Source organism: Zootoca vivipara, chromosome 13 (assembly GCF_963506605.1).
Source record: "Zootoca vivipara chromosome 13, rZooViv1.1, whole genome shotgun sequence".
Classification (NCBI taxonomy): domain Eukaryota; kingdom Metazoa; phylum Chordata; class Lepidosauria; order Squamata; family Lacertidae; genus Zootoca; species Zootoca vivipara.
The window spans coordinates 38,582,790-38,610,108 of NC_083288.1; the positions used below are offsets into that span (position 1 = coordinate 38,582,790).

Here is a 27,319-nt window from a genome sequence, read left to right on the forward strand (position 1 = left end):
GGGGGGTGTTGCAGGGAGCCAATTAACTTCCAGAACAACTCACAAGCATTGTAGGAGAGAAACCTGGTTTCCTTTCCTTTCTTCCCCCTGGGAAGGAGCTTGAGAGCACAGAACAGCTACCACCTAACAATATATTAATTTTCAAAATTATTTTTACCCTATCCAAGGAAGTCAAAAGTTGCATACATGGCCTGCCTACCCTTTATCCTCACAAGAACCCTGCAAAGTTGGCTAGCTAGAAGCAGAGTAAGGTTTGTGGCCCAACAGAAGCGGAGTCTCCTTGGTCTTAGTCCAATACTTAAGCCACTGCATCCACGCTGGCTCTCTTAAGCTCAGGAGTCCTCAGAAAATTACATATTAATTAAACTATTTAGCAATTTGGTAGGCAGGAAGGAAAAGCAGGTTCCTCTGAAATTCTATGAAAACTGCAGCTGTTTGGTGCACAGGGTGAAAATTGCAGGAAGATGTCAACACAAGACTGAATCATATTCCTTTTAATTTATGTGGACATTCTGCTGAGCTCATTGTGCCTCAACTTCCTCCGTTTCAAAACGGCAGAAGCAACATGTCTTGGTACAGAGAGAACAAAATATTTCCAGACACTTGCACCTAACCTATTCTGTCTAACACATTCCACTGGGTATATGCATATTGTAATAAGAGTTTTCCCAAAGTCGCCTCCATCTCTTTTTCCTAATTTAAGTACATACTGCTTAAATTAACAAGTGGTCTCACACTATGGTGATATCTCCCCCCCCCAAAAAAAACCTCCTAAACTTTCCACTCGCTAGCGTTTTAGCAGCATTGTTTTCTCTTATAAAACACTTCTGATCCAACACAAACATTAAACACATCCAACTAAGGTTTACACAGAGTAAGCCCACTGAGATCAATGGACCCAAGTTAGTCGTATTAATTAACTTCAACGGGGCTACTCCAAAGCATAGCTAATGAGGGACACAACCTTTTAATTACTGACAATTCATGGGAGTAGCAATGAGCAATCGTGCCTATAAACAAATTAAAGTTTAGTGCTATATAAATAAATAAGTCGTTTTTATTTGTGTTGTTTTTAAGGAATACTCAGAATTTTTGTTTTTCAATGGCAACTCAGGCAACTTGAAATAACCCAATTAACGTAGAAATCAGTTTGCAAATCCTCTTGTAGATTACAGCAGAACAGCAATGATTTATTAGTGCTAGGAGCCACCTGTCCGGAAGCAGCCAAAATTGCTAGGGTGTACCCAGGCAGACTTTGTGCTTTTCCTTCAAAACATACCTTTTCTTAAGTTTAGCATTCTACCTGGATCCCAGACTCCTCCTCTCAAATCCCATTCCTCTCTCTCCCCAGGGAATCCTTAGGCCGTGCTTCCCAGATCCACATGATTCCTCCTTCCCTTGTAAGCTAGTTGGTTGCTTGAAGAGTTTGCTCACCGGGCCCAGCTGGTCCTGACGCAATTTCATCTTCTAAGGACACTCGATTGCGTTTGAAGAATCCAAACTGGAAAGGGGGGAGGGGAGAGAGAGAGAAAGAAACTGGTTTACGTATTGCCAGGACATCCCATATCTCTTCTAAGGTCTGTCTGATGGCAAAAGTGAGAGATGCCTACCTTAAACAGGACTGCCACGATGATGGCTAAGAGCAGGATTCCTCCGATGGTACTGCCAACAATGATTGGGATGGGATTGAATGGTGAAATCAGCTCAACTTCAGTGCTAATCTGCAAAGGAGAGGAAAAGCACTCGAGTTCTTGCCCACAACAATAAGCAGTGCCCCTCAAATCCTCAGGGCCAGACTTGAACCCCCCCCCAAAAAAAGGAATTTGCTAGTATGATCAGGTGTTGAAATGTCACCAAAGCCTATCAGGGAAAGCAATACCTTACTGTGTGGCATTCCAGATTTGGGAAGGCTGATTCTGCTGAGTAAGAACTCTGCACATCCTCAGAGGCACCCCTAATGTTACTTCAGACATTCCAGGGCACTGAAAACAGGTTTTTGAGGCCCACAAAAACCTGTCCATTAGAGGTTTTTAAACAAAAGTTGGATGGCCATCTGTTGGGGATTATTGAGCTCCGATTCCTGCATTGCAAAGGATTGGACTAGATATGACCCTGGAGATCCCTTCAAACACTACTATTCTTTTGAGTCTACATTTCTATGATTCAATGCAACTGAATTCTGTGCTCCGTAACCAGCTCCAGTATTTGCACAGTGAGGCACACACAGCGTCCATGACATAACCATGCCCTGCAAGTTTACCTGACTGAACTGAAATTCTTCTGGCTGAAAAAACCTGGTCTCATCAACCACCGCAGAGGCTTCGCTCCGAAGACGGAGTTTCTGGGCCGTCAGCTGTAGGATCGATAGGCAAATTAAACAGATCAATAACATTTGGTCTTCAATGTCTCCCCTCTCCCTGGCACTACTCTGTGGGGCAGGTGTGAGGACTCTTCAGGCCCTCCAGATGTTGCTGAACTACAGCTCCCATCAGCCTTAGCAAACCTGGCCAAGACTTGGCAACATCTGGAGGGCCAAAGCTTCTCTGTACCTGCTACAGGGAGAAACCCAAAGCCAGCTAAATACAAATGAGGCCTCTTTCATTATTTTCCACCCCACCAGAATGTTTATGCATTCTTTAAGATGCCGAAAACTTAACACTTTACACAGGCCGCTAATATTGGCCTGTGCATTGTCCATGATTGTGATTACTGTACTATTAGGACTTTAATATTATGATGGATTGTGCATTATTGTTTTGTTTCTAAAAATGTACACACTGCTTACTCAGAGAACTCTCTAAGCAGGGTACATATATAACAATGCACAGAAACACAGCTATAACCCATAAAGCAATATTTTTTTTTAAAAAAAACAACCTAATATACGTACAATAATTAGCATTAAAACACAAAACCAATTAAACTTTTTAAACCGATATAGGCAACTGAATTATATGTCTGCTGCAATCAATTAAAAGAACAGCAATAAAAGGAGGCCTTTTGCCAAATATCAACAGCAGGGAGATTCCAAAAGCAAGGTGCTGCTTCAGAGTGTCCGATTCAATTTATTGTTTTACTATTTTGTGCAGCGCTTTCACTCTGTCCAATATACAACAGTATATAAATGTTTTAAAAGAAATACAAATGATAAATAAATGGTCAGGTGTGGAGGTTGATCTAGGAAAAGTAATCCTTAAAAAAAAAAGTCCTATTTTTCCAAGCTTCCAATGGAAACTTCCCCTCCAACCATATTCCTTACCATTTGAAGGGGGCACCACTCACCTTGCTAGCGATGTCGTCTATGCTAAAATTCCATGAAAATCTGAACTTGACCCACTCTCCCCGAGAGAGATTGGCGATCAGGCACTGAAACCTGGAGCAGACAGTGGCCCCCAAGCACCCTCTCTGTCAAAACACACAAAGCAAAGGACCTTAGGGTTACTAAAAGTCCTTTCCACTCCAAAAGCAGCTGTGTGTCTGTCCTGGGCAAGAGAGACACCCTTCTATGAACCACCACCACCAGCCAACCAACCCTGCATTTCCCACCAGGTTCTTACTGTGATGGGTCCTTTGAGGTCTTCAGCCCTGTGTCTTGTTCTGAGCGAGGGTATTATCAGACATGTGGACTGGTTTATCTGGAAGAAAACAGGCAATACTCTGTAGTGGTAAAGGTTGCACTCCTGTATTCTAGCCAGCCATGCTCCCTCCCAGGATATTCTGCCCCCCAACCCTCACTCAACGGTAGGTCAGCATTTCACATCTGCTGAGCTGCCTCTGGGGGTTTCCGGTCCCCCCTTAAGGTTTTGTTGCTGCCGTTGTTTGCAGAAGTGCTTGCAGGTCACCCCAGCTGCTGATACCACTTAGATGCAGACTGTAGCATTTTGTCTGAGTTCACCATTGGTTTTTATTTGATTACTGTAACTCACTTTCTGTGGGTCTGCCCTTGTATCTGGGTCCAGAAGCTGTGCAGAACACAGAGGTCAAATACCTCACTGGGGCAATTATTGGCAACATCCTATTCCACTGCTGAGAGAGTTTGCGCTTGTTGTTCATTTGCCAGCTCCACATTTCTTGCGTTAATTCACAAAGCCCTGATTTAACTTGGGCCCCAAGTACTTTAAGAACTGCCTGATCCCTCATACTCCACCTTGATCACGGGGACCACCTGAGGGGGCACTTCATTCTCTGGCGGTTCCTCACCCCCCCCCTGAGGTCCAGACAGCCTTTCTTAGGAGCTGAGCCTTTAGTGGGGTAGGCCCTGCCCTGTGGAACTCCCCACTACTTCCTCAGGAACTGTCTCTGCCCTCCTTTAGACGTCTTCCGAAAACTGTACTATTTAGGCAGGCTTTCATAAAGTGGGCTTCTCTTTTTAAGCAGCCAGTATTACTGATGTTAATTAGGTTTAACGGATATATATTGTCAGAGGTTTCTGGTGACTACTCTCAAGTTACAACGCTCCTCAGGTTACTTTTCCATAACGTGTTTATTAGTGCTGATATGTACAGTGAAGCAGGTGCAGAAACATTTCGTCTCAGTCCGATGCAGAATCCGGAAGTGCCCCTCGGCGCGAACGCCCCCAACATATAAGGCGCGGGACACTGAATCTCCTCCCCTTTCTTCTTTTTTGTAATTCCGGAACCGGAGGAAAGGGTCTGTGTTCCATGTTTTCCCTCTCCCCCTTGTCCCCTTCTCTCTCCTCCCGTCTGTGGAGTCTGGGCTCTTTCATCCTGCCTGAGCCTGGGCACTCTCTCTCCGTGTCCTGACTTACCTCCCCAGAGTCTGTGTTTCCTTCGCTACTCTGTGAGGAGCTACTTTTGATTATGGGGGGGGGGTACTCTGTACTCCCTCCCCCTAACATATATGGATTGATTTTTCTTCTATTTTATATGCTGAAGGCCATTCTCATATAGCTTATGTAAGTGCAGATTATAAACATTTGAATAATAATAGTAATAATTATATATGCTACAAACAAGCTGTATCTCCAAAGCACCCTCCCCTCCACATCTATTCAGCTCTCATTCCATTATCCCCGCTCCCACCCACCCCCAATTGTCCAGAAATCCCACCTCACACAACTTCTAATTTATAAGTCACCCCCTCTGGAGCGCCCCCTCCCTCAAATCTTTTACTCACCACATCCCTGTGGGATGGGGTTACGTTCCAGGAGAATCCGACTTCAGTGTTGAAGGGGAGTTCAAAGGCCACGTTGACTGGAGTAGCGGTCGAGTCCAAATTTCTAACCTGCCAGAACAGAAGAGGAAATTGGGGGAGGGGGGGCCATTGGAAGATCAGCCGAAAGATGATAGAAGTTATTGACCAGGTGGTCAAAAACTGTTGTAAAAAAACCCATTTCTGTGGAAAGGAAGGGTCCCTGCCTTGTCAGGTCGCAAATGGAAGGACCTGGAATTGGGGCCTCTTCCTCAGATCTTAGAGGGCCTGGGGACTGGGGAACCATTGGTACTCCAGCTAGAGTTGAATCCAGTTTCCATCAGTCCTAGTCAGAATGACCATCTGTCATGGAAGGTGGGAAGTGTAATCTACCAACATCTCAAGGCCACAGGTTCCCCATTCTTGCTCTAAAGTACGGACACAGGAAGAAACGACAGAAGGCTGGGCTGGTGTTTGGACTGTGTGGTTGTCTACAGAAGGGAGAACAAGACACATTACCTCAAAGGCATGCATGAGCGTCTTCTTCTCTGGCATCTTGGTGGAGAAATTGAGGTACGCCGTGGACGCCAGCCTGGGGGAGGACAAATGTTTATGTAGGTCACCGAGATCACGTCCAGTATTAAACGGAACATTTTGCCAAACTTAACAGGAAGACAGATCGTGAAGCTGAGGCTCCAATACTTTGGCCACCTCATGAGAAGAGAAGAATCCTTGGAAAAGACCCTGATGTTGGGAAAGATTGAGGGCACTAGGAGAAGGGGGCGACAGAGGACAAGATGGTTGGACAGTGTTCTCGAAGCTACGAACATGAGTTTGACCAAACTACGGGAGGCAGTGCAAGACAGGAGTGCCTGGCGTGCTCTGGTCCATGGGGTCACGAAGAGTCGGACACGACTAAACGACTAAACAACAACAACAACAGGAAGATGCCAGGGATAGAGCAAAGGTACTCTGGATTTGCTAAAAATCATGACAAATTGTGGGACTTTTCAGGCTGTACAACACTCTGAATTTTTCACTCTCTCTGTGGCTCCAAGGGGTGAACATTTCCCACCCCCCAGCCCTGGCAATTTTCCCCCCAAGTGCTAGAACACATTATCAATTTTGTTGCTCCCAAGAGGAATCAAGAGGTTTTGTGACGCATGTGTATGGCACCCCTTTAACTTGGGGGTGGGGGGTTTATTCATCCTGGGGGCCACATTCCCTTCTGAGGAACCTCCCAAAGGCCCCATGTCAATAGTGGGAGGGGGCTTAGACAAAAGTAGGCAGGGCAACCGGGGTAAATCTATAGTATATTGGCTGGTTTCTATGGACACTCACACCCTCATCTCTATCCTTCGCCCAGACAAACGAGGCATTATCAGGGTTCAATATTTCAGCCACGCAAAACCACACAGGTTGCAAAGGAGGACAGTGTCCCTCCAAGGGCCAGACAGAAAAGTATTTGGCCCCCAAGCCTAAAGTTCCCCACCGCTGTTCAACTGGAGATGCTAGAGACTGAATTCGAGTCCTTTGGAGTGCAAAACACACACATTTCCGTTGTGCTATGGTTCCTTCCTGGTATGTGAGGCCATTTGTTGTGTAAGGTCCAAAATGCGCAACCTCCTTTTGACCCTCCCTCATGGCTCTCCGTAGGGAACAAGGGGGTGTGTGTGTGTTCAATTACCCCTTCACGATGACGTCGACTCGGTGCAGCACAGGTAGCCGGCCTGTGGCCTCGTTGTCGCTCAGTGTGTCGTTCTCATTCTCACTGAAAGGCCAGAAGCAAAAGGAAAGTTAGTGATGGGGAAGGAGAAGTCGCAGAGGCAAACAAAGACATGCTGTGCCTTTCCGCTACCTGTGTGCTCGGATGTGGAAGTAAGCAAAAGTGTCATTCCAGGAGTCGCCTTTTGAGGACCGGAGGGAAATCTGGAGTACGGCCTTGAGAGAACAAAAGGAAGAAATGGCTGAGTTTTCCATTTCGGCTCTGTTACCCACCCTCATCATAGAATCATAGAGTTGGAAGAGACCACAAGGGCCATCCAGTCCAACCCCCTGCCAAGCAGGAAACACCATCAAAGCACTCTTGACATATGCCTGTCAAGCCTCTGCTTAAAGACCTCCAAAGAAGGAGACTCCGCCATCATTCTTTCTTAAACTTTCTAATAAAGTTTAAGAAAGGCCCATTTTCAATATGGTGGCACAGCTGATAGATCACACAGGTCCAGAAGGTTAGAAGATGCCGGACCTCTAGATATATTTATTCTCATCTTAAAACTGATAATTTCTTGACTGTCTGACACTCTCAGTAGAATCGAGCCAGTGTTGGATCATTTAAGTCTTGAGAGTTGGCTAGAATGAGGGGGAGACAGTTCAAAACCCCAGTGAAGCCATTGGTCCAGAGTCAAAAGCATCTGGTATCAACAGGAAAGTGTGCTCTCTGCGTCCCACCCTCCCAGCACCCCCAAATTAAATGTTGTGTTAAGCCAGGCAACCAGTTCCACGATTTCCATGCCTCCCTTTAACTTGGAAGACGCATGGTGTGCAAATATTCTCTCAATGCTGCTCCTGAGCTTCTTGAATTCCCTGTGCAAAGAGAAGAGAACGGAGGGGCTGTTGGGGAGCTGAGCCCTCTGCTGGTCTTGGAGTGCCAGCAAACATCTGACCTCACCGCCCTATTGAATTGGCCCTGGCGGAAACCCAAAATGAATTGCACAGACGCAGCCCATCTGCTCCCTTTGGCTTATTTTACATAACAGATTTGGCTTCTACCAGTCACAGGGAAAGGCAAAAGACTCTGGCTTCTTAGATGTCACCACACACGCCATCCAGTGTCATGATCCCCCACCCCAGCATATGGATGAGAAACCGGTGTGTGTGTGTGTGTGTGTGTGTGTGTGTGTGTGTGTGTGTGTGTGTGTTTAAGAGCCAAAATAGAAAGAGCAATGCTGAATTCTGTGCTTCTGGGGAACAACAGCAGCCCTGCCTATAACTGCATCACATACAACAATCTAACACACTGTTCTCTTTCTTGTACCGTTTTCACGTTCTTAAATTTCTCTCTCTCTCTCTCTCTTTCTCTCTCTCTCTCTCTCTCTCTCTCTCTCTCACACACACACACACACACACACTTTCAATGTCTCACTCATGGCCCAATTATTCCTTTTCACTTGCACATTGATTTTCTCAGGCTTCCCCTTCCACCCATTACCTGGGTGCCTCCCTTGAGGACTGGTGGGTTGAAGCGGCAGGAGCTGTGACGAACTGACGCATTTCCTTGGGGTCCATGCATTTGGCAGGCCGGGGAGAGACGCCAATTGGACTTGAATGGGGGATGGAGGGGGTGTATGAATCATCATAAGTAAATTCACAAACGGATTACAAAGGGGGAATAGAGATTTCTGTTCTTTACCACAAAGTAGCAGAAAACAGAATTAACAGGCAAGAGGGCTTAAGACAGGTGAGGCTCCCCACCACCTCCACCTTGGGCGAAACTGCACATGGGGTCACATGCACTTTTTTTTCAAGGGGTGTTGGTTGTTTAAACGAACAGCAGCCAAGGGAGGCTGCAGTCTTGAACCAGGGACCAAGGGACTTGCTTAGCCTTTCCCCCTTGAGTCAACTCCCCTCCCACCCTTCAGAATTGCCCCTCACAAGCTCCTTTCCCCTCCCTTGGAAAATATACAAGGCTCTGTAACTTTCATAGAATTGTAGAGTTGGAAGGGACCACAAAGGTTATCTCATCCCATCCCCTGCAATACAGGAATTTCAACTAGATCATACATGACAGGTGGCCATCAAACCTCTCTGCTTTATCTCCTGATAATATGCTCAGGGCTTAAGTCTCCAGAAACTTATATATATATATATATATATATATATATATATATATATATACACACATACACACACACACACACACACACACACTACATATATATATAATTGGAGGAGGGATTTATAAACAACAAATTGGTAGTTGGGCCTATATCTTATTATTATTATCAGACACTCATCTCCTTGCCCACAAGTCTTCAGCTGTCTTCCAGAATCCCTGGCATCCTCTGCCTCCAACCTTTCCCAATCTTCTACTCTCCCCCGCCCCCTAATTATTCATCCAACTCACCTGAAGAACAGAATGCCCTCGGAAGGACAAAACAGAAGAGTAGTAAAATGAAAGGTGCGGGTTGTACGCTGCCTCTCCCACGTTTTCTAGTTTCAGCGTTAAGTTCAGTATGAAATTTGGACTCAGTTTAAGACCTTTTGACCTGAAATTTATTGAGAGAAATGTTTGCTCAGTCACCGGGAACTCACTAGTTAGACGCTGGGCAAGCTGGAAGTTCCCTTTGGGCAACATGGCTCAGTGGTTAAAGCATCTGCCTTGCATGCAGAAGGTCCCAAGTTCAATCCCCAGCTAGAGCTGAGACAAAACCCTGTCCAAAACCCTGCATGTCAGTGTAGACCAGGCACCCCCAAACTTCGGCCCTCCAGATGTTTTGGACTACAGTTCCCATCATCCCTGACCACTGGTCCTGTTAGCTAGGGATCATGGGAGTTGTAGGCCAAAACATCTGGAGGGCTGCAGTTTGGGGGTGCCTGGTGTAGACAATTCTTAGCTGGATGGACCAGTGGTCTGACTCAATATAAGGCAGCTTCCCATGTCCCTAAGTTTCTCTGTCTCTTCACCTCTGTTTCTCACTCTGTAAAATGGGCACCTTCACACCACTAGTGACAAATGTCACTTTGTTCTAGCTGGTGAAGCAGATCACCTGACTCCCACTCCTCAGCTCAAGGTGCCCGAAGAAAGCCAATAACCTGTGTGATCCAAGAGGGGCTCTCGGGATCCCTGGTGTATGGGGAATTCTGGGAGAAACATTCAGGTTGCACATTAAAGTAACTGGCAAGCACATGATTAAAGAGGTTCACCCAGACATGTTCTGGTGTATTTCTTGGCTTCTACACTGCTTCATACTCGCCAAGAGTCACAACCCAACATCCCATGCGACATCCGAGAGAATGGCAGGGTTGCATCTCTTGGCTCCTTATCAGAGTAACGGCATAGGATCCTGTTGGATCAGGCCAGTGACCCTCCACATCCAGCATCCTGTTCTCACAGTGGCCAACCAGATGCCTGGGGGAAGCCCACAAGCAGGGCCTGAGCAGAACAGCACTACTCTCCCCTCCTGCGATGTTCGCAAGCGCTGCTGCCTTGGTGAAGGTCAGTGGCTGGGCCCCACTGGAATCATAGCATTGCAGAGTTGGCTCTGCAATGCAGGAAGGTGCAGCTGCCCCATACGGGGATTGAACCTGCAACCTCGGCGCTATCGGCACCGCGCTCCAACCAACCGAGAAGGGGTCCGGAGGCACAGCATCTAAGGGCAGCAAAAAATACTGGGATGACCCTCGTAGGCACAAAATAGGCTACTTACTCACCCTGAAAAGTTAAAGGAGATTCGAAGATCAGCTACACAAATTTTATCGGGGCCGCAGTCTTGCTTGAAGGGAACCTGGCAATATAAAAGAAAATGAGCATCCGAGGGTGTTCCAAGGTCTTGTCTGGTTTCCCACCGGGAGGCTACTTGGAGCTATCCGTGGTGCTACCTGCTTGGATTGCTGGGACCTCTCTCTTCTAGCTAGTTTGCTTATCTGGATCTACCCTCTTGCTTTGCTTGGCTAACCCATAGCTGCCAAGTTTTTGCTTTTCTCGCGAGAAAGCCTATTCAGCATAAGGGAAAATCCCTGTAAAAAAGGGATAACTTGGCAGCTATGGGCTAACCTCATTGCAACCCTAACTCTGCTTGGCCTGCTCCTGCCCCCTGGACTCTAACCTCAGGTTGTCTGGCGTTGTCCCTGCTGGAATGTGGCTTCTCCTTGGTCTGACTTTCCTGGCTAATTATTGAAATGGGATTACCAGTACGTGACCCTGGGACCCCACGCCTCTGTGGCCAACAGACGCCACCTGACCTTAGGCAAGAACCCCGTCTCCTGGCTGGAGTCACTGCTTGGGCCAGACCAGGGTCATGTTTTGCTTTTATTGCATTTTGGGTTTTTTGTGCTGAGATATATTTGAATGAAGCGTGGTTGAGACGTTTTAATTAATAAATAAATATTTTGGTAAAGTCTACAGAAGCATACAAGTTCTCTGTGATAACCCCCCCCCTTTTATCCTTTCATCTACAGTGGTACCTTGGGTTCTCAAACTTAATCCGTTCCGGAAATCCGTTCCAAAACCAAAGCATTCCAAAACCAAGGCATGCTTTCTCATAGAAAGTAATGCAAAATGGATTAATCTGTTCCAGACTTTTAAAAACAACCCCTAAAACAGCAATTTAACATGAATTTTACTATCTAACGAGACCATTGATCCATAAAATGAAAGCGATAAACAATGTACTACAGTCGCACAATGAATCAATCAGTAGCTGAACTGGGTTCTACACAGTCACAAAAAAAGAGCCACAAAAAACAAAAACACAAAATAAATAGCAAAAACAGACAGAACTCAGTGTAACACTCAAAATGGAACTGTGGCACTCAAATCAGAAGCGTAACACTCAAATCGGAAGAGTAACACTCAAAATGGAAGTGTGGCACTTACTTCTGGGTTTGCAGTGTTTAGGTTCCAAGTTGTTTGAGTACCAAGGCATTTGAGAACCAAGGTACCACTGTATTTCTTTTGGTCATCATTGTTAAACAAACTAACTGATTTCTATTTCCACTGTGCATTCAGTATTTATTATTACAATTTATAATACTTTCCCTGTGGCATGCAAAAGGTTCCACCACCCAGGCACTGACCAGGCCTAGATCTGCTTAGATTATGCAAGGTTCATTTATTTGGAACATTTGAGGGCTGCCCAGTAAACAAAGCAACTCTGTACTAAATACTCTGGGCTGAGCCATTCCTTTGATGGAGGAGGCTTTGTCCTAGGAGATGGGCTTGAAGGGAAATGGCCAGGAAATAAGACCTTGATCTCAGTGGACAAATTAGTTCCAGGGTCCAGGACAGGGCGTAGGTTCCTTGCAGAGGTATCTGGTTCGCCCTCGGCCCTTACATTTGCCTGCAGCACAAGTGGAGAGAAGGAATCATCTAGGCAGAGCTGGAAGACAGTTAAAAAAAAAAAGAATCACAAGTTTCCATCCAGCCAATACATTTCTCCATGCAAGTGCTGCGATCACTCCCATAGCAGTGTTTCTAAATACCATGAGCTTCCAAAAACCAGTGTTTCTCCAGCAGGTGTGTCATATACTGTATCACTTTTAGACCATTGTAGCTGTCATGGCTTCTACCAAAGGATTCTGGGAGCTGAAGTCTGGTGAGGTGCTGAGACAATTCTGCATTAGATATTCCTAGCACTGACACACACACACACACACACACACACACACACACACACACACACACACACAAAACTACAATTACCCAGGGTGCCCTATTTCAACCTACCGGAGCATAGAGAATCTTTTCGACACAGATTGGCTTAGTTCCAACCAGGATGGTGTCTGAGAATGTGGAAGCCTCATTCTCTAGCGTCAGGCGTGACGGAGACTGCTTAGCATCAGACCGGAGAGTAAATGAGATCGCAGCTTGCAGGGCACCTATTTTCTTTCCAAAACATACAAACAAATTGGATCAAAGGAGCAGAACGAACTAAACATTTTGGCTGTCCAAGATGTACTGAACTCCAGCTCTCATCATTCCTGACCCATAGCCATGCTTGCTAGGGCCGATGGGAGTTGTGGTTCAGCAACATCTGGAGGGCCAGGGGCTCCCCATTCCTGCGCCAAACGAGTCTCTGGAGTCACTATGAATTTAACGAGAGAATCACTGAGAAAATGAAAGACAGAAAGAATTGTTGATCTTAAACGTACTTTTTAATGCAAGAGGGAATGGATAAGAAAAATAAGTGAGAAAATAAGCAGCAAGAGTTGGGCTGGGAGAATGGGATCTAAAGGAAAAGGATAAGATCATGAGCCCCTGCAGAGAGAATAAGTGAGGGGAAAGGAACAAACAAGTCCACAGAAAATAAATAACACTGAGAGGACTCATAAAAGAATGAGAAAAATAACTAAACAAAAGGAGAACTGAGATGGCGCCTTTACCGTGGGTCCATTTTGTGCTGACAAGTTTTAGGGTGAAGCAAAGACTGGTTTTCCCACGGGGGGCAATTCCTGAAACATTCCCGCTTCCACACTTAGGGTCATCCAAGGGGATCCAGCGATGCGAGAAAGTCAGCAAAGAGTTGATTGTGAAAACAGGCCGAGATCTGGGAGGCAGGGGATAAAAGGGGAGGTCTTTTCAAACCAGCAGCTGTCCAAATTGCCAGCAGTCCTGGATCAGGCCCAGTCTGGAACCCAGTCCCACATTAACTTCCTGGAGCAGGAAGTGCCCCATGCAGACTCCACATAGCTCCCTGTGCTTCATATTCAGCACGCTTGGTCTTTCAACATCTATAGACTCCAGCTAACGTATCCACACTCCCAGCAGCCTGATGTATTAAGAGCCTTCTTCTTCCCCACCACATGGGGGCAGCATCACAGCTGGCAGGAAGGTGTAGCAATTGTCACAGCAGGCCAAGCCATGCTCAGAAAAATGCTGGCCATTAAGGTGCACCAAAGTGACGGCTAGTTGGCCAGAGTACATGGAACAGGTTTGTGCAGGTTTTTAAAATCTAGTTCAGGATGCAGAATTTGGAGGCAGTTGGGGAACACACATTGCAATTATGCCCCGCCCTTTGTGGCCTACCCACAACCCACACCCATTACCGCCCTCACCCATTCTTACCGAAGCAGCACCGCGCTTCCTAGTGCCCCAACAGCCAGGTCAGTCAATCCATCCTCACTCAGATCCATTCTGCCTTGGATGGACTGTCCGAAATAATGGAGCACCAGAGGGAGAGACTTGGCAGCAATTCGCTAAATATTTTGAGGGGGAGAGAAAGAGAAAATAGGGGGACAAGGAAGGTTAGGGATCCTCAGCAGATGAGGTAGACACACCCTCAGTTCAGCTATTCCACCTGCCCATTTCTCCAATTAAGAAAATATTAGCCAATTAATCAATTCTGTTTTAAGTCCTTTAAATGATTCATTAATTAAATCTGCATAGGACAAACTATAATAGTTTTGAAATAAGAAGCACACTTTCTGTGTGTCTGTGTGTGTGTGTGTGTGTGTGTGTGTGTGTGTGTGTGTGTGTGCCACAACAGCCAGAATTTATAAAATGTGCTGTTTAGTTACAGGATGCAAGTTGCCACATCTGTTATTATTATTGGTTTTTTTATTATTATAGAAGTACAGATTCTGCATTAATCTCTGCAAAGATGATCTGGGCCCAATATTGGGGGAGGTGGATGGGGATCACACCTGCCATCCAAAAAGGGAGTGGTTATTGAGATTATGATTTGAACTGGTTTTCTACCCAGACCTGGCTGCAATTGCTTTCCAACAACTCTGTTGCTTTACTGTTCCCTTTTCACCAATGATCAGTGGAATTCAGGAATCAGCTCATAAGAATCCAATGGAGAGATGTGGAGGGACTGAATCTGCATTGCCTGCATCAGGAATAGGAAACCTGTGCTCCCCAGCCAGCCAGCATGGCCATTGGTCAGAGACGATGGGAGTTGTAGCCCAGCATCAGGAGGGTCACACACTCCCCATCCCTGGCATAGCTCTTTAACCATTGGACCACCTTGCCACACACAAGTTAAGCAGACAATATATGCACTTGCTGTTCCAATATATGCACTTTTGATCCTCAGGCTCACCTGGCTGTGGTGTTTTTTCAGCCCGCCTGCTTCTCCTAGGAAGATGTAAATGGCCCCATGATCTTCATCCTCCATGGGGGCTCCGATCGCCACATCTGCAAAGCCATCCCCACTTATGTCCCCTAAAGCGCAGAGTGCTGCTCCAAAATGGCCAAAGCTGCTGCCAGGCTCCCCACGAAGCGTTTGGAGGGAAACAAGGTGACCCTGCCGGGAGACATGTAACTTACTACTACTGTGGTTAAACCACTGAGCCTAGGGCTTGCTGATCAGAAGGTCGGCGGTTCGAATCCCCGTGACGGGGTGAGCTCCCGTTGCTTGGTCCCAGCTCCTGCCAACCTAGCAGTTCGAAAGCACGTCAAAATGCAAGTAGATAAATAGGAACCGCTACAGCGGGAAGGTAAACGGCGTTCGAAGCGGCTTTGTCATGCTGGCCACATGACCTGGAAGCTATACGCCGGCTCCCTCGGCCAATAATGCGAGATGAGCGTGCAACCCCAGAGTCGGTCACGACTGGACCTAATGGTCAGGGGTCCCTTTACCTTTACTACTGTAACATAGTTATACCCTCTCCAACTTTCCATAACCAAATTTTAAGGCGGCAAATATATTTGGCATTAAAACGACTCCAACATTTAACAATCAATAACCGGAACAAGGAACAGCAGTTAAAGCAGCATTAGTATGACATTCTTTTTTAAAAAAAAAAATAGACACAGTGGGAAGATAAGCTAAGACCATTCTCTAAAAGCAATGAGGCAATACAACCAAAACACAGAACCTGGATTAAACGGACCTCAATCAGCCTCCTGGGGCCTGACAATGATGTTTACTGTCCTAGTGAACCTGAGTCCATCAGTTAAATCTTATTCCATCTATGAGCTCAAGATGGCAGCCTCTGCCTTGGTGTTACAATTTAAGGTCCAATTTTGTACCGTGATTGACTTGTAAGAAAACAATTAAAATTCGGAGGGGGCGGGCAGAGGTTGCGCAATGCTAGTCCTTACTTGGATCCATCCATTTCTACACTGAGTGGAACTTAGCTGGATACAACCCATGACGACTTCAACACTTTGAAACAGCTCTGCAGTGTGCCGGGAAGGGTTGATCCTTTCAATCCCCTGCTGTGGCCCCAATGAAAAATCACGTCTCAGAGCAGCAACAGGGCTAAGAGCAGCTTCAGACAGAGATCATTGTAGCAAAGTGACTCCTGCTCTCCCTCCCTCCCTCCCTCCCTCCCTCCCTCCCTCCCTCCCTCCCTCCCTGGTGGCTATTTATTTTTTAATGTATGCGTTAATTGCTTCCACACAATATCACAGGGGTTCCCAACAAAAATTTCTCAAGGACCCCTCATCGAGCAGCTATTGTGACAAGGACTCCCATTAATTGACTTACTTGCTTGAACATCAAATGCATTATCTTCCTCTTCATCTGTAGGCCTTTGTCGTTTTAACGAACCACTTTTTAACCAACGGTCCATTTTTAACTACGCGAACTGTAGCTTCCGCGAAAACAACGCTTCGTTTACAAACACTACTGTTTTGCAAAGAGGCAGTGCGCGCCAGGGAGGAGGGAGGGGAATGGAGAAGACAGGGTACCTGCGCAGTAGCGCACAAATGAAGCCGACGCGCGCAAAGCATCTTGGGGAGGTGAGCGTTTAGAATGCGCGCGCTGCCTCTTTGCAAAACAGTAGTGTTTGTAAAGCGCCACCTAACGGCATACAGCAGAACTACTGCCTCATCTAATTCTAGTTTTGCGCTAGACTCTGCTCATGCAGGAAGCGGCCAAAACAAAAAATCTGTTATCATACGAAATAAATTTAATATATTTTTTATTCTAATAGCATCTTGCGGACCCCTCTGGCATAGCTCGCGGACCCCTGGGGGTCCCCGGACCACCTGTTGGGAACCACTGCAATATCACATCTAGCTTGGACCCAGTAAGAGACTGTGCACAGGGAAAAGGTATAACGGAAGCCAATCACAGGAAGAAGTAAAGAGATTGGCCTTCAAATTCTTCTTGAAAACAAAAAGTGTTGATTTTACTCTGCAGAGTTAGCACACAGCTTGGAAACTTGACTGCATTCCAAGTCCTTGTTAGGAGAGCAAGCTTACCTTGGTTGCAGTCGCACACAGAGACACTTGGTATGCAAAATAAGAAGGGCCTGGGTGGTTTTTTTTATAGGCAAGACATACTTGGGTAGAAAAGATTTCCTAGTTCTAACTAAATCTGGAGATGCAGCAGAATCATGCTTGGCTCCTGGCCTGGGATAGCTCAGTTGGTAGACCATGAGACTCTTAATCTCAGGGTCATGGGTTCAAGCCCCATGTTGGGCAAAAGATTGCAGGGGGTTGGACTAGATGACCCTCATGGTCCCTTCCAACTCTACTATTCAATCCTATTCTATTATGATGTCCTTTCCCCCATCAGCTACAGAAGCAAGAGTGCAAAGAAGGAAATTCAATCAGCTATTATCAGTCTAACATCAAAGGAAAGTTCCGCACAGAGATCCAAGGACAGTGAGACAGTTTGGGAATCTTTAAAATTCCCCTCTCTGTCTGCATTAACCCTGTGCAAACCACTCAGCAAGCTGAGCTGCATCCCAACATTTCCCATGAAAGCTGGATGGAGCAGAAGTTCAGTTTTTCCAGATGTGAGCAAGTCTGGCCCACTCTCCTCCTGGCCCCTTCTTCCCACCCAACCACCCTTCCCAACCCTACCACTTTTCCTCACCTGGTCATTCATAGAGCGGACATCAACAAGCCCACCTTGGTTCTTACTGTAATAATGGGGAGCCCCGATCAGAACAAGGTCAGTATTGCTGTCTTCATCTAGGTCAACAGAGCAGACTTCAGCCCCATAGTAAGAACCCACCTGGAAATAAACAGAAATGCACTGTCACTGGCAGAAGTGAAGATGACCAATTAGACTAGCGGGCTTAATCTTTGCCAAAACAGGCTCATGGGCCAAATTGAGAGGCATGGGTGTAGCCAACAGGGGACAGGGTGGGGCAGCTGCCCCCCAATAAAAAAATACTTAGCTGACTGAGGTTATGCCTTCCCTAGCAAAAGGCCCTCCCCAACAAAAAACCTGGCTACGCCCATGTCAAAAGGTCTAGCAGGTTTAATGAGGTTCATGGATCACAGCTTTTCCACCAATTATTTAGATTTTAAGAACAGGGCAGGCTAATGGCACTCCTATCTTTAGTTTCATGTCTAGTTTGGCCCTGAGAAAGAGAGAGAGAGAGAGAGAGAGAGAGAGAGAGAGAGAGAGAGAGAGAGAGAGAGAGAGAGAGAGAGAGAGAGAGAGAGAGAGAGAGAAGATGTAGGTCTCAAACCCTCTTAGAATATTGGTGTGAAGCAGTTTGAGACTGACAGGAGTATCCCACGGCAGAATTAATCAGTCAGTCAACTGGAATCTGCGATCAAATAAAGGACAGTCCGAGAAGGGGCACAAGAAAAAGGAGAAACACAGGAATAGAGCCTTTTCAGATTTTAATAGTCGCAGGATTTACTCCCAGTCACTATCAATATGATGTCTGCTTATTGTTTAGCAGCTGCGCAGTGATTTTTGACAAGTTGTTCGATTATCAACTCCCTCTGTCTCTTCCATGTGTTTGAAGTAAACTTTCTAAGAGAATGAGGGGGAAAGGCTGTAGGACACCTGCTTGGCATGCAGAAGGTCCCAGGTTTCCATCCTTAGCATCTCTAGGCATGGATGGGAATATCCACTGCCTGAAGCTGACTGCTGCCAAGTCAGAGTAGACCAGGCACCCCCAAACTTTGGCCCTCCAGATGTTTTGGACTACAATTCCCATCATCCCTGACCAGTGGTCCTGTTAGCTAGGGATCATGGGAGTTGTAGGCCAAAATATCTGGAGGGCCGCAGTTTGGGGATGCCTGGTATAGACAGTACTGTACCAAACTACATGGGCCAATAGACTGGCTCCTGTGGTCCTACCTCTCTGCTGGTTCTAGATTAGTTAAGGTAGCCTGCCTTGCTTTAAAACTAAACTTCCAGGGCAGCTTACAACTTGCACACCCAACATGAAGTGAATGGGAGACCGATCTGCACCCCAGTTTCTGCCTCTTACCTGATCCCCTTCTGGGGATGCCACCAAGAGCTTACTCTGGCTTTCAAAGACTGCGACAGCTCCAACATGCTGGTATCGCGGAGCCCCAGCTACGTAGAACTGCTTCTGCCCACGCTGAGCTACAGCCACCGAATAGCCTGTCAGAGACAAAGAAAGAGGAGGTTTTGGACGTCTGGTTGGAAGAGTTAGCTCCTGGCAGGCCATTAGATATGAAAGCAAAGGAGAAGCTGCCTCACTTACCCAGATAGGAGTCATTGATGGAAATGTTCAGGAATTTGATTTGGGGAGGGTCTCCCAAAGACTGTTCCTCCAGACCCCCAGACCAAGTGTGAGCACCAACAGCTCCAGTCACCACATGTCCCTGAAGAGGATGGAGGAAAAAGGGATGGAGGCGTGAAGAAAGATTGGGAGGTGAGGGGAGTACAGGCTGCAGTCCCAGGGGTGGTGGTGGTTTCTCAGTGTTGAAGGACTGCCTTTCCTCATAGGAACTGACTTGGCCCCTGCACTTGTCATCCGAGGCCGTTTTCTATGTCCTCGCTCCCCGAAAGGTTCGGAGGGTGGAAACACAAGAACGGGCCTTTTCTGTGGTGGCTCATCGACTGTGGAATACTTTCCCCAGAGAAGCTCACCTGGCGCCATCATTACATGTCTTTAGGCACCAGGCAAAACCATTCCTCTTTACCCAGGTCTTTGGTCATTAAATAATCTAGGGACTGTTAAAGCTGTGGAATTATATTATTATTATGCTGTCTATTATTACTGTATGTTTTTTGTAGTGCTCCGTAAAATGTGTTCTTAATGTTGTGCACAGCCCTGGGACCTTTTGATAAAGGGTGATATAACAATTGAATTAACAACAACAACAACAACTGAGCTCTACTCCCCAGCCCACTCTGTTTCAGACATGAGTAGTCAAATTGCACCTCTCTCAGTTCTCCAATTAATGACTAAACCACAGCAAAGTCTAGGGCAGGCATCCCCAAACGTCGGCCCACCAGATGTTTTGGACTACAATTCCCATCATCCCTGACCACTGGTGCTGTTAGCTAAGGATCATGGGAGTTGTAGCCCAAAACATCTGGAGGGCCGCAGTTTGGTGATGCCTGGTCTAGGGCAACAAGCATTTCCCCACTCTGCATAAAAAATAACAGGGTGTTTGTTCTACATGTAATCATAGAATTATTGTGGTGTTTAAAAAAACAACACAAATTTATTAAATTTATTCAATGATCATCGAGTTCAAAGCTATTCTCCTACGAACCCTATCCCTTACAGGCCAGTGTACAGATTTAAATCCAGATCAGTTTACAAAGGGGAACAGCTGAACTACAGGAAGATACCTGCAGAGCACAGAGCTGCAAAAGACTTGAACCAAACAGTCAAACTACATACACACAAAGGGAACAACATTCCCAGGTGCAAACCAATCGGGAGGGGGAGAAACTGAGTCCTTCCCTATATATGGTGATCAGACTCTGTGCATCAGCAGAAAACATTCATGAGTAAGTCTACCCAAAGGAAAATTGGGGGTGGGGGGTGGGGAGGAGGCTGCATGGCAAAAAGACAAATCCATTGTTTTCAGAACTCATGAATGAAAGATTGAGAGGAACTGACTGAGATGCATAACTGAATGGGAAAGTAGAATTGGATTACGTTTTCACCGTCTCTCATAACATTGGAAGCCAGGGTCCTGAAGGGAGTGGAAGCAAATTATAGCTTCTTCTAAAACAGGCACGTCCAACAGGTAGATCATGATCTACCGGTAGATCACTGGACATCTGTGGTAGATCACTGGAGCCCCCCAAGAAGCTCAAAAAGTTTGGCTCCCCCCAAAACAGCTCAACATTTTTGCCCTGGACTCCTAAAACACATGGCTTTCCCCTCCCTAAAAAAAAGTTCAACAATTTCAGCCTGAACCCCTCCAAAAAAAAAGCAAAAAAGCTCACTGCTAGTTTTTAACTCTGTGAGTAGCTCTCTATCTCTTGGAAGTTGGCCACCCCTGTTCTAAAACAAAGTAAAACAAAGTTATTGTTCCCTTCTCTCTCTCTCTCTCTCTCTCTCTCTCTCTCTCTCTCTCTCTCTCTCTCTCTCTCTCTCTCTCTCTCATTGTTCGGATGGTCTTTTGTAAACCGCTCTTTGAGGTCTGCCTGAAAAGCGGGATATAAATACCCTAAGCAAAAGCATATGTTCTTATGACAGGAGTTTCTACTCACTGGAGTGAGGAGGGCACTGAATCCGCCCTGAGAAAGTTCTTTTTGAAACGATTTGCCAGAAGAGTTTCCAGAGGTCCCTTTTTGAGAAACGAAAGATAATTAAGACAGGCAAGAGGTAAAGAATGGAGGGGGGGGCAAGGAGAGGAGGAAGGTTGGCCTCAAAACCTGCCCTTTCTAAATGGTCATGTTAGAGCAGAACAAATGCAGTTTCCCAGGGGTTGGGAGAAGAGATATCTTTCGTACAGGAAGTACTTCTGTTGTGGGGCTTCAGCATGGATGGCACCCCCACATTTGCACTTCCTTTGCAAATGGCTGGGCAGAGTCAGGTTGCACAGTGTCCGGCGAATCTGTTGGACGCCTCAGCATTAGCAATAATGATTGACACAACGACTCACCCTGTTCCACAGTGGCCCATGTTATTTTGTGAATTCTTAAAACTTAAACTTTATTCCCTTGTTAGGTTCTTCAGTTCTTTACAGCCTGGACCCTCCCTTTACTTTTCCACACCTATAGCTCTTGGACAAAACTGAGCATCAGCAAAGATGTGACACTGACCTTCAATGGCAAAGATCTTGTCCTTCAGCTGGTTCTGAATGCCACTGAGCGCATCAAAGCTCTCAACTTCGAAAACATTATTAGGTGACGAAGCAATTGTGTTCAGCTCATCTGTTCTCGTATCGCTGCCAACCTGGAACAAGCAACAGGGAATTTCTGAACACACATCTTGTTCCCCCGTTACCAATGGTTCCCCGCCATATATAACCTCAGCACTTGGTTCCCCAAGGTACCAATCCTTCACTTGTTTGCTTGCATGGTGCAGCCACAGAATCTACATACTGCAGCCTCAATAATGGTTTTGAACTCCATACCCCAATGGCATAACGGATGATGCCTTTCTTATCTGCAGCCGGTATGGCGACTTCAAATGTGGTTTTCTTGTCATTGGATATGCCATCGGTCAAGACAATGAGGAGTTTCTTGCTGTGAGGTCGCATGCCAAGCTCGGGTAAGAAGATTTTGTCCCTGCAAAGGAGGCAGCAATTGGCTTGGGTCTGAAGGGGCAAAAGGCACCTGGCTCTTCCTCCAACCCAAACACTCATTTCCCTGGTACTCACACCACATGGCGGATGGCAGTCGGGGTGTGAGTATTTCCTTTGGCATGTTGAATTCTGTCGACTATTTCCTTCACCTTGCTTTTAAATGCATTGTAGTAATTAAAATCAAAAACCAGGTGGACTTCAGTGGAAAACTGGACCACAGCAAACTGGAAGACATCACAACTGAAAGTTGCACTGCACCTCTTTCCCCATGCAGTGGGGAGTTCGGATGCACATGTGAAGAATCAATATCATTTGGAGAATGGCTTATGTCATCAATGAAAATACAGTCAGCACACTCCACCCTTTGGCACCGTTAGTCAACATTCAGGACTTTGAAGCCCAAGAGCTCCTCTCCGACAAATGACACCAGATAGGGAGTGGCAATTGTTAGAGTGGTGGGAAACTGTGGCATGTGCTGCATAACACCACATCTGCCAGCCTTGAGCTGCCTGCCATGTGCTGCCCAGAACATACCTGCCAAGTTCCTGCCGGAAAAATAAGGGATCGGCAGACCGGAAGTAGCGCCGCGGCCATTTTGGAACTGGGCAGAGCAGCATTGGAAGTCGCTTCTGAGCATGCTCCGCCCAGTTCCAAAATGGCCGCCACACCAGAAATTGCTTCTGCGCATGTCCAGAGACTCCAGACATGTGCAGAAGGAGCCTCCCCCAGCCGGTAAGTAAACCGGGGAAAAACAAAAAAAATCCGTTTTTCCAGCTGGGAAGGGCTGGAAAAACGGGGGTTTCCCAGGGAATACAGGAGACTTTGCAGCTATGGCCCAGAAGCATTCTGGGTAAATAAGTCTAGCTGACACAGTGGTTCACTTCACAGCACCTGCTGCCCAACCATCTATATATATATATAAATGTAAAAGGGACCTGTTTGTTGGTCTCCACTTTTCACCGAAACCACTTGACCGATTGCGTTCAAATTTGGACACAACTTCACATGTGGATATGCGAGGGTTTGCATACTATTTGTGTAGATAGATGTCACAGCTATGGCAGGTAAAGCAGGTAAAACCCACTGTTCCCGAACACAAAACTCAGACAGCTGGGGATGCTGGGAGCACAGGAGAGGTTGCAAAACAGTGCCCTCTAGCGACGGCTTCACTGGTTCTGCAGCTAGGAAAGCTTCCCTCTCCACAGCATCTCGGCTCGGCTTTGCAGACTGGGCCAAGGGGATGGGATAAGTCATGGGTCGGGACAGGGGGATGAACCGGGGGGTGGGGGGAGGAGGGGGCAGATTAGGTCATGGGTCGGAACAGGGTGGGGGTAGTCACAGGGATGAGCCACAGCAACGCGTGGCTGGGCCAGCTAGTTCAATATATTTTTCTAAAGTAAGCAGTAGTAACAAGAGGGCGTGAGAAGGGCAGCCCAGCCCAAAAGGTCAGTAATAGCAGTGAAGGGGAAGGATTACAGAATGAAGGGCAGCAGATGAAGAAAGAGCGGTGCCACATGGGAGTTCCTTTCAAACTTGGCAGGGCTTGTGACCAGGTAAAACTCAAAGCTGTAGCTCAGTGGTAGAGCATCTACTTTGCATGCAAAAAGTCTAGGTTTAATCCTCAGCATCTCCAGGTGGGGCTGGGAGAGAACCCTCTTTGAAATCTTACAAAGGGGAATTATGGGTCTCCTAAGAACTGTCAGCACCCTTAACAAGCTGGTGTTCTTTGGGGGAAGTCATGACTGTTAATATGCTATAAGAGTGCTTTGAAACTATGGAGGGGGTGTGACCTAAGAAGCAAATCCCAACGACACCCCACCCACCCAGTCACTTCCCACATGCAGTGCCATCAAGCTCCTTATTGCTCTCACCTGCACATCTGCCTCCGAAACAGAAGCCATTAGCTCAAGGATGAAGTTCTTCATTGTACGAAAGGAATCATCCAAAATGCTCTTAGAGGAGTCAAATAAGATCACAGCATCCACGCCAACAGTGCACTCTGAGTGGACAAGAGGCATGATGGGTGTGGAAAATGGGTTGCATTCCCACGACATCTCAAAACAAAGACAAATGAGTAGCCTCAACAAGGAAGGGAAGCCGATATGCCCCAGCATCCTAAAATAAACCGTGCAGGTCTCCATAATGTGGGGATTGTCCCATTCGGGAGCCACAACATTTCTCTCCAGTCAAGAACCCTTTGCACAATGGTCTTTAACACATGATGATCTCGGGTAACAACTAAAAATCACGAATTGCATCTGAACATCCCAAATTAAACTTTGGGCTGCCACAAATCACAGAGCCACACCTCCAAGGGAACATGAGATGTTCCAGAATTTTGTCCAACCCAGGACATGGCATTGCCAGGTGTACAAGCCCACATCAATAATAGTCAAAAACAAACAAAATGAATAAGGAACCGAGGACATGTACCCCAAACTAAGTTGTGAGTCACCCCAAATCAAACATCCACACTTTCAGGAGAGTGACCTCTGAGAGACACGATGCAGGTAGAAGACACCATTCTGGAGGTGTGCAAGTATGATTTGCAGTGGTCAAAATTCCTTATTTGTAATTGACATCTTGGGCCACTGTGTATTACAGAGAAATGTACAAAAAGAATGGTTTGACTGGAGAGAATTGCCATGGAACTCAAAGGGGATAGCCTGATAAATACAATATGGGGTGGGCCAAAGCTTATCTTGGGGTGCTAGAACTGCAGAATAACTTTCTCCTGGCGTGCAGATGCAGCAATGGTGAAAAACTGCACATATTGAATTTCTCACTGTGCTGCAGCACTTAAAAGGATACAATACGTGTGACAACCTTGGTTCAACTTCATGCGCATGACTGTCTCCTCTTCCCCTTGACCAAACCGATGATCCCCAACCTAGCTTATTAATGCAATATGCTAAGAAGCATGTGAAGCTAATTTTCTCCCAATCTTACCTTGGAAAGCTGGATGGATCTCTTTGGCAGGTTGGTTAAAATTGCTCATGATATAGCAGACACCATTCAGATAATCAAAGTCCCCACATCCACGCTCCCATGTTGGGCCGCAGGCCTGTGTGGATAGGAAGGATGAAAACAGCCATGAGATCCCTGTCTCTTAAGCCGATTCACCTAGGTTATATCCACACCATACACTTATTTATTGAAATGTTTAAAGCACTCTTATACCATGGCTTCCCCCAAAGGATCCTGGGAACTGTAGTTTGGCAAGGGTGCTGAGAGTTGTTAGGAGATTCCCCGCAGAGATACAATTCCAAGCATCCTTAAACTACATTTCCCATGATTCTTTCAGGGGAGCAAAGGCTATTAAAGTGACATAACTGTGCTTTAAATGTATGATATGGGTGTGACTCTAGATCAGGCATCCCCAAACTGCGGCCCTCCAGATGTTTTGGCCTACAACTCCCATGATTCCTAGCTAACAGGACCAGTGGTGGGGGAAGATGGGAACTGTAGTCCAAAACATCTGGAGGGCCGAAGTTTGGGGATGCCTGCTAGATTGTCTCAGCCAAATTGAGATAAATTCCTCCTCAAGGCCAGGTCAGGGCATTTTCTGCTTGAGCTCAATATCTTCTCTCCGAAGCCAAAGTCAAGTTTCAAGGCACCCGCAGCTGGTCAAGTTATTCTGACACCTGAAGCAGAAAATCCCACAAGCTCCTCTCCCCATCCCTGACAGTAAAAATACAATTTTAATACATTTTAAAATGATTTTTTTCTCCTTTAATTACGCCCTGAATCAGCTGCCTGAGGCAGGGGCAGGCTCTGTTTCACCTCCTTTCTGAGTGACAGACACTGCAAACCCAGGCACACCCATGGATTTGCACTATTTTGCTATTTGATTCCATTCTGGTTTTACTTACTATTATTTTGGAGTCTGATTTATCAGCAGCCAGCGAAAGTCCCAGAGATATTCCAGAGGTATCTTTGTTTCAGACAAGGAGAGATGGCATGTGGAAAAAAAGAGACAGACATACAATTGAGACATATATAATTATAAAAGATAAAGAGACTTTGTCCCCATGTCTCATGGATATTAATACACACACAGTGTTCCTAGCTATTCTGCATACCCTCCAAAATTAAACTGATGAAAATAGGGACTGTATCAGTCTGTAGTGCAGATATGCCCTCAAGAGTTCCCTCTCTCTTCTCATGAGATAAAATTATCAGATGCGGCACTCTCACCTTCAGAGGAATGGAGGCACACAAATGTTTAGCTTACTGTTGTGGTGGAGAACCACTGGCTGGCACTTCTCTGTATCATACGAGCAGCGGAAAAGCGATCCCATCCGGTTGCCTGACATGGGGGCACTTACGACCAACCTGCACGAGGGAAGCGAGTTATAGAAAACGACCGTTTACGGGCCTGTGGCTGCTCTGAACAAAATTAACCGGCAACGGTTTGGTTCTCACCAGGACCTGCCGTCGTCCGCTCTCGTCTGGACGACACGGTAGCCAAACTGAGAGGCCTTGTCACCTCGGAAAAACACGGGAGTCTCTGTATCGGTGATGTTGAAATCCGAAGAGACTGCAGAACCTAGAGTGGAAAATGGTAGCAGAATGCTATGGCACAGAGCGTTTGGAGCAGCAACACTGCTAAGAATACATTTCCTTTTCACAAGCTGCCACCTGCTCTTCCAGATGTGGAAGATGTCCAAGTTCCAAGCTGAGCTTAAAACCATTTTTGTTAAAAGCCCCACCTGAAAGCAGCCTTGGGGTGGCGGGGCGGGAAGCAGTTGGGAGGCTTCCAATTGAATAAACAGGCCCAAGTGTCCATATATTATTACACATTTTGCCACCGTGAATATTGTATATTATGCCTATGCTGCAGCTGTCTGTCCCTATTGACTCACCCCAGTCCCTGGTAAATCATTGTTCCTTCGGGGAGAGGGGAGAAACCTTGTTTACATCTTGTTACTGAAATTGCTAGAGTTATATGCTGGACAGTTATACAGACTGGGCCAAAAGGCAAGTGAATGGGCAGGGAGGGAGCCTGGAGCCAGTTCCCAGGGGTCTCTGGCAGTTAAATCTTTGGATTGTCTCTAGGAA

At 46.4% G+C, this 27,319-nt stretch overlaps 1 protein-coding gene and 1 non-coding gene across 2 annotated transcripts; one reads left to right on the plus strand and one right to left on the minus strand.

The window, feature by feature from the left end:
- Positions 1 to 139: 139 nt before the first annotated feature.
- LOC118095251 (integrin alpha-M-like) lies at positions 140 to 27,298 on the minus strand. The gene is made up of 29 exons (XM_035136342.2): positions 26,684 to 27,298; positions 26,493 to 26,593; positions 26,131 to 26,192; positions 25,208 to 25,322; positions 24,130 to 24,257; positions 22,334 to 22,482; positions 22,088 to 22,241; positions 21,774 to 21,906; positions 21,219 to 21,295; positions 19,246 to 19,366; positions 19,006 to 19,142; positions 17,646 to 17,786; positions 14,916 to 15,119; positions 13,937 to 14,067; positions 13,255 to 13,418; positions 12,599 to 12,750; positions 12,120 to 12,251; positions 10,585 to 10,658; positions 9,278 to 9,419; positions 8,363 to 8,473; positions 7,010 to 7,092; positions 6,839 to 6,922; positions 5,671 to 5,743; positions 5,137 to 5,244; positions 3,558 to 3,635; positions 3,283 to 3,405; positions 2,261 to 2,353; positions 1,611 to 1,721; positions 140 to 1,501 (listed from the first exon to the last, which is right to left on the minus strand). The coding sequence occupies exons 1-29, from the start codon at positions 26,950 to 26,952 to the stop codon at positions 1,406 to 1,408; spliced, it is 3,546 nt and encodes a 1,181-aa protein (XP_034992233.2). The 5' UTR covers positions 26,953 to 27,298; the 3' UTR covers positions 140 to 1,405.
- TRNAK-CUU (transfer RNA lysine (anticodon CUU)) lies at positions 17,175 to 17,248 on the plus strand. The gene has a single exon. It is a non-coding gene; the product is annotated as a tRNA-Lys (tRNA).
- Positions 27,299 to 27,319: the final 21 nt, after the last annotated feature.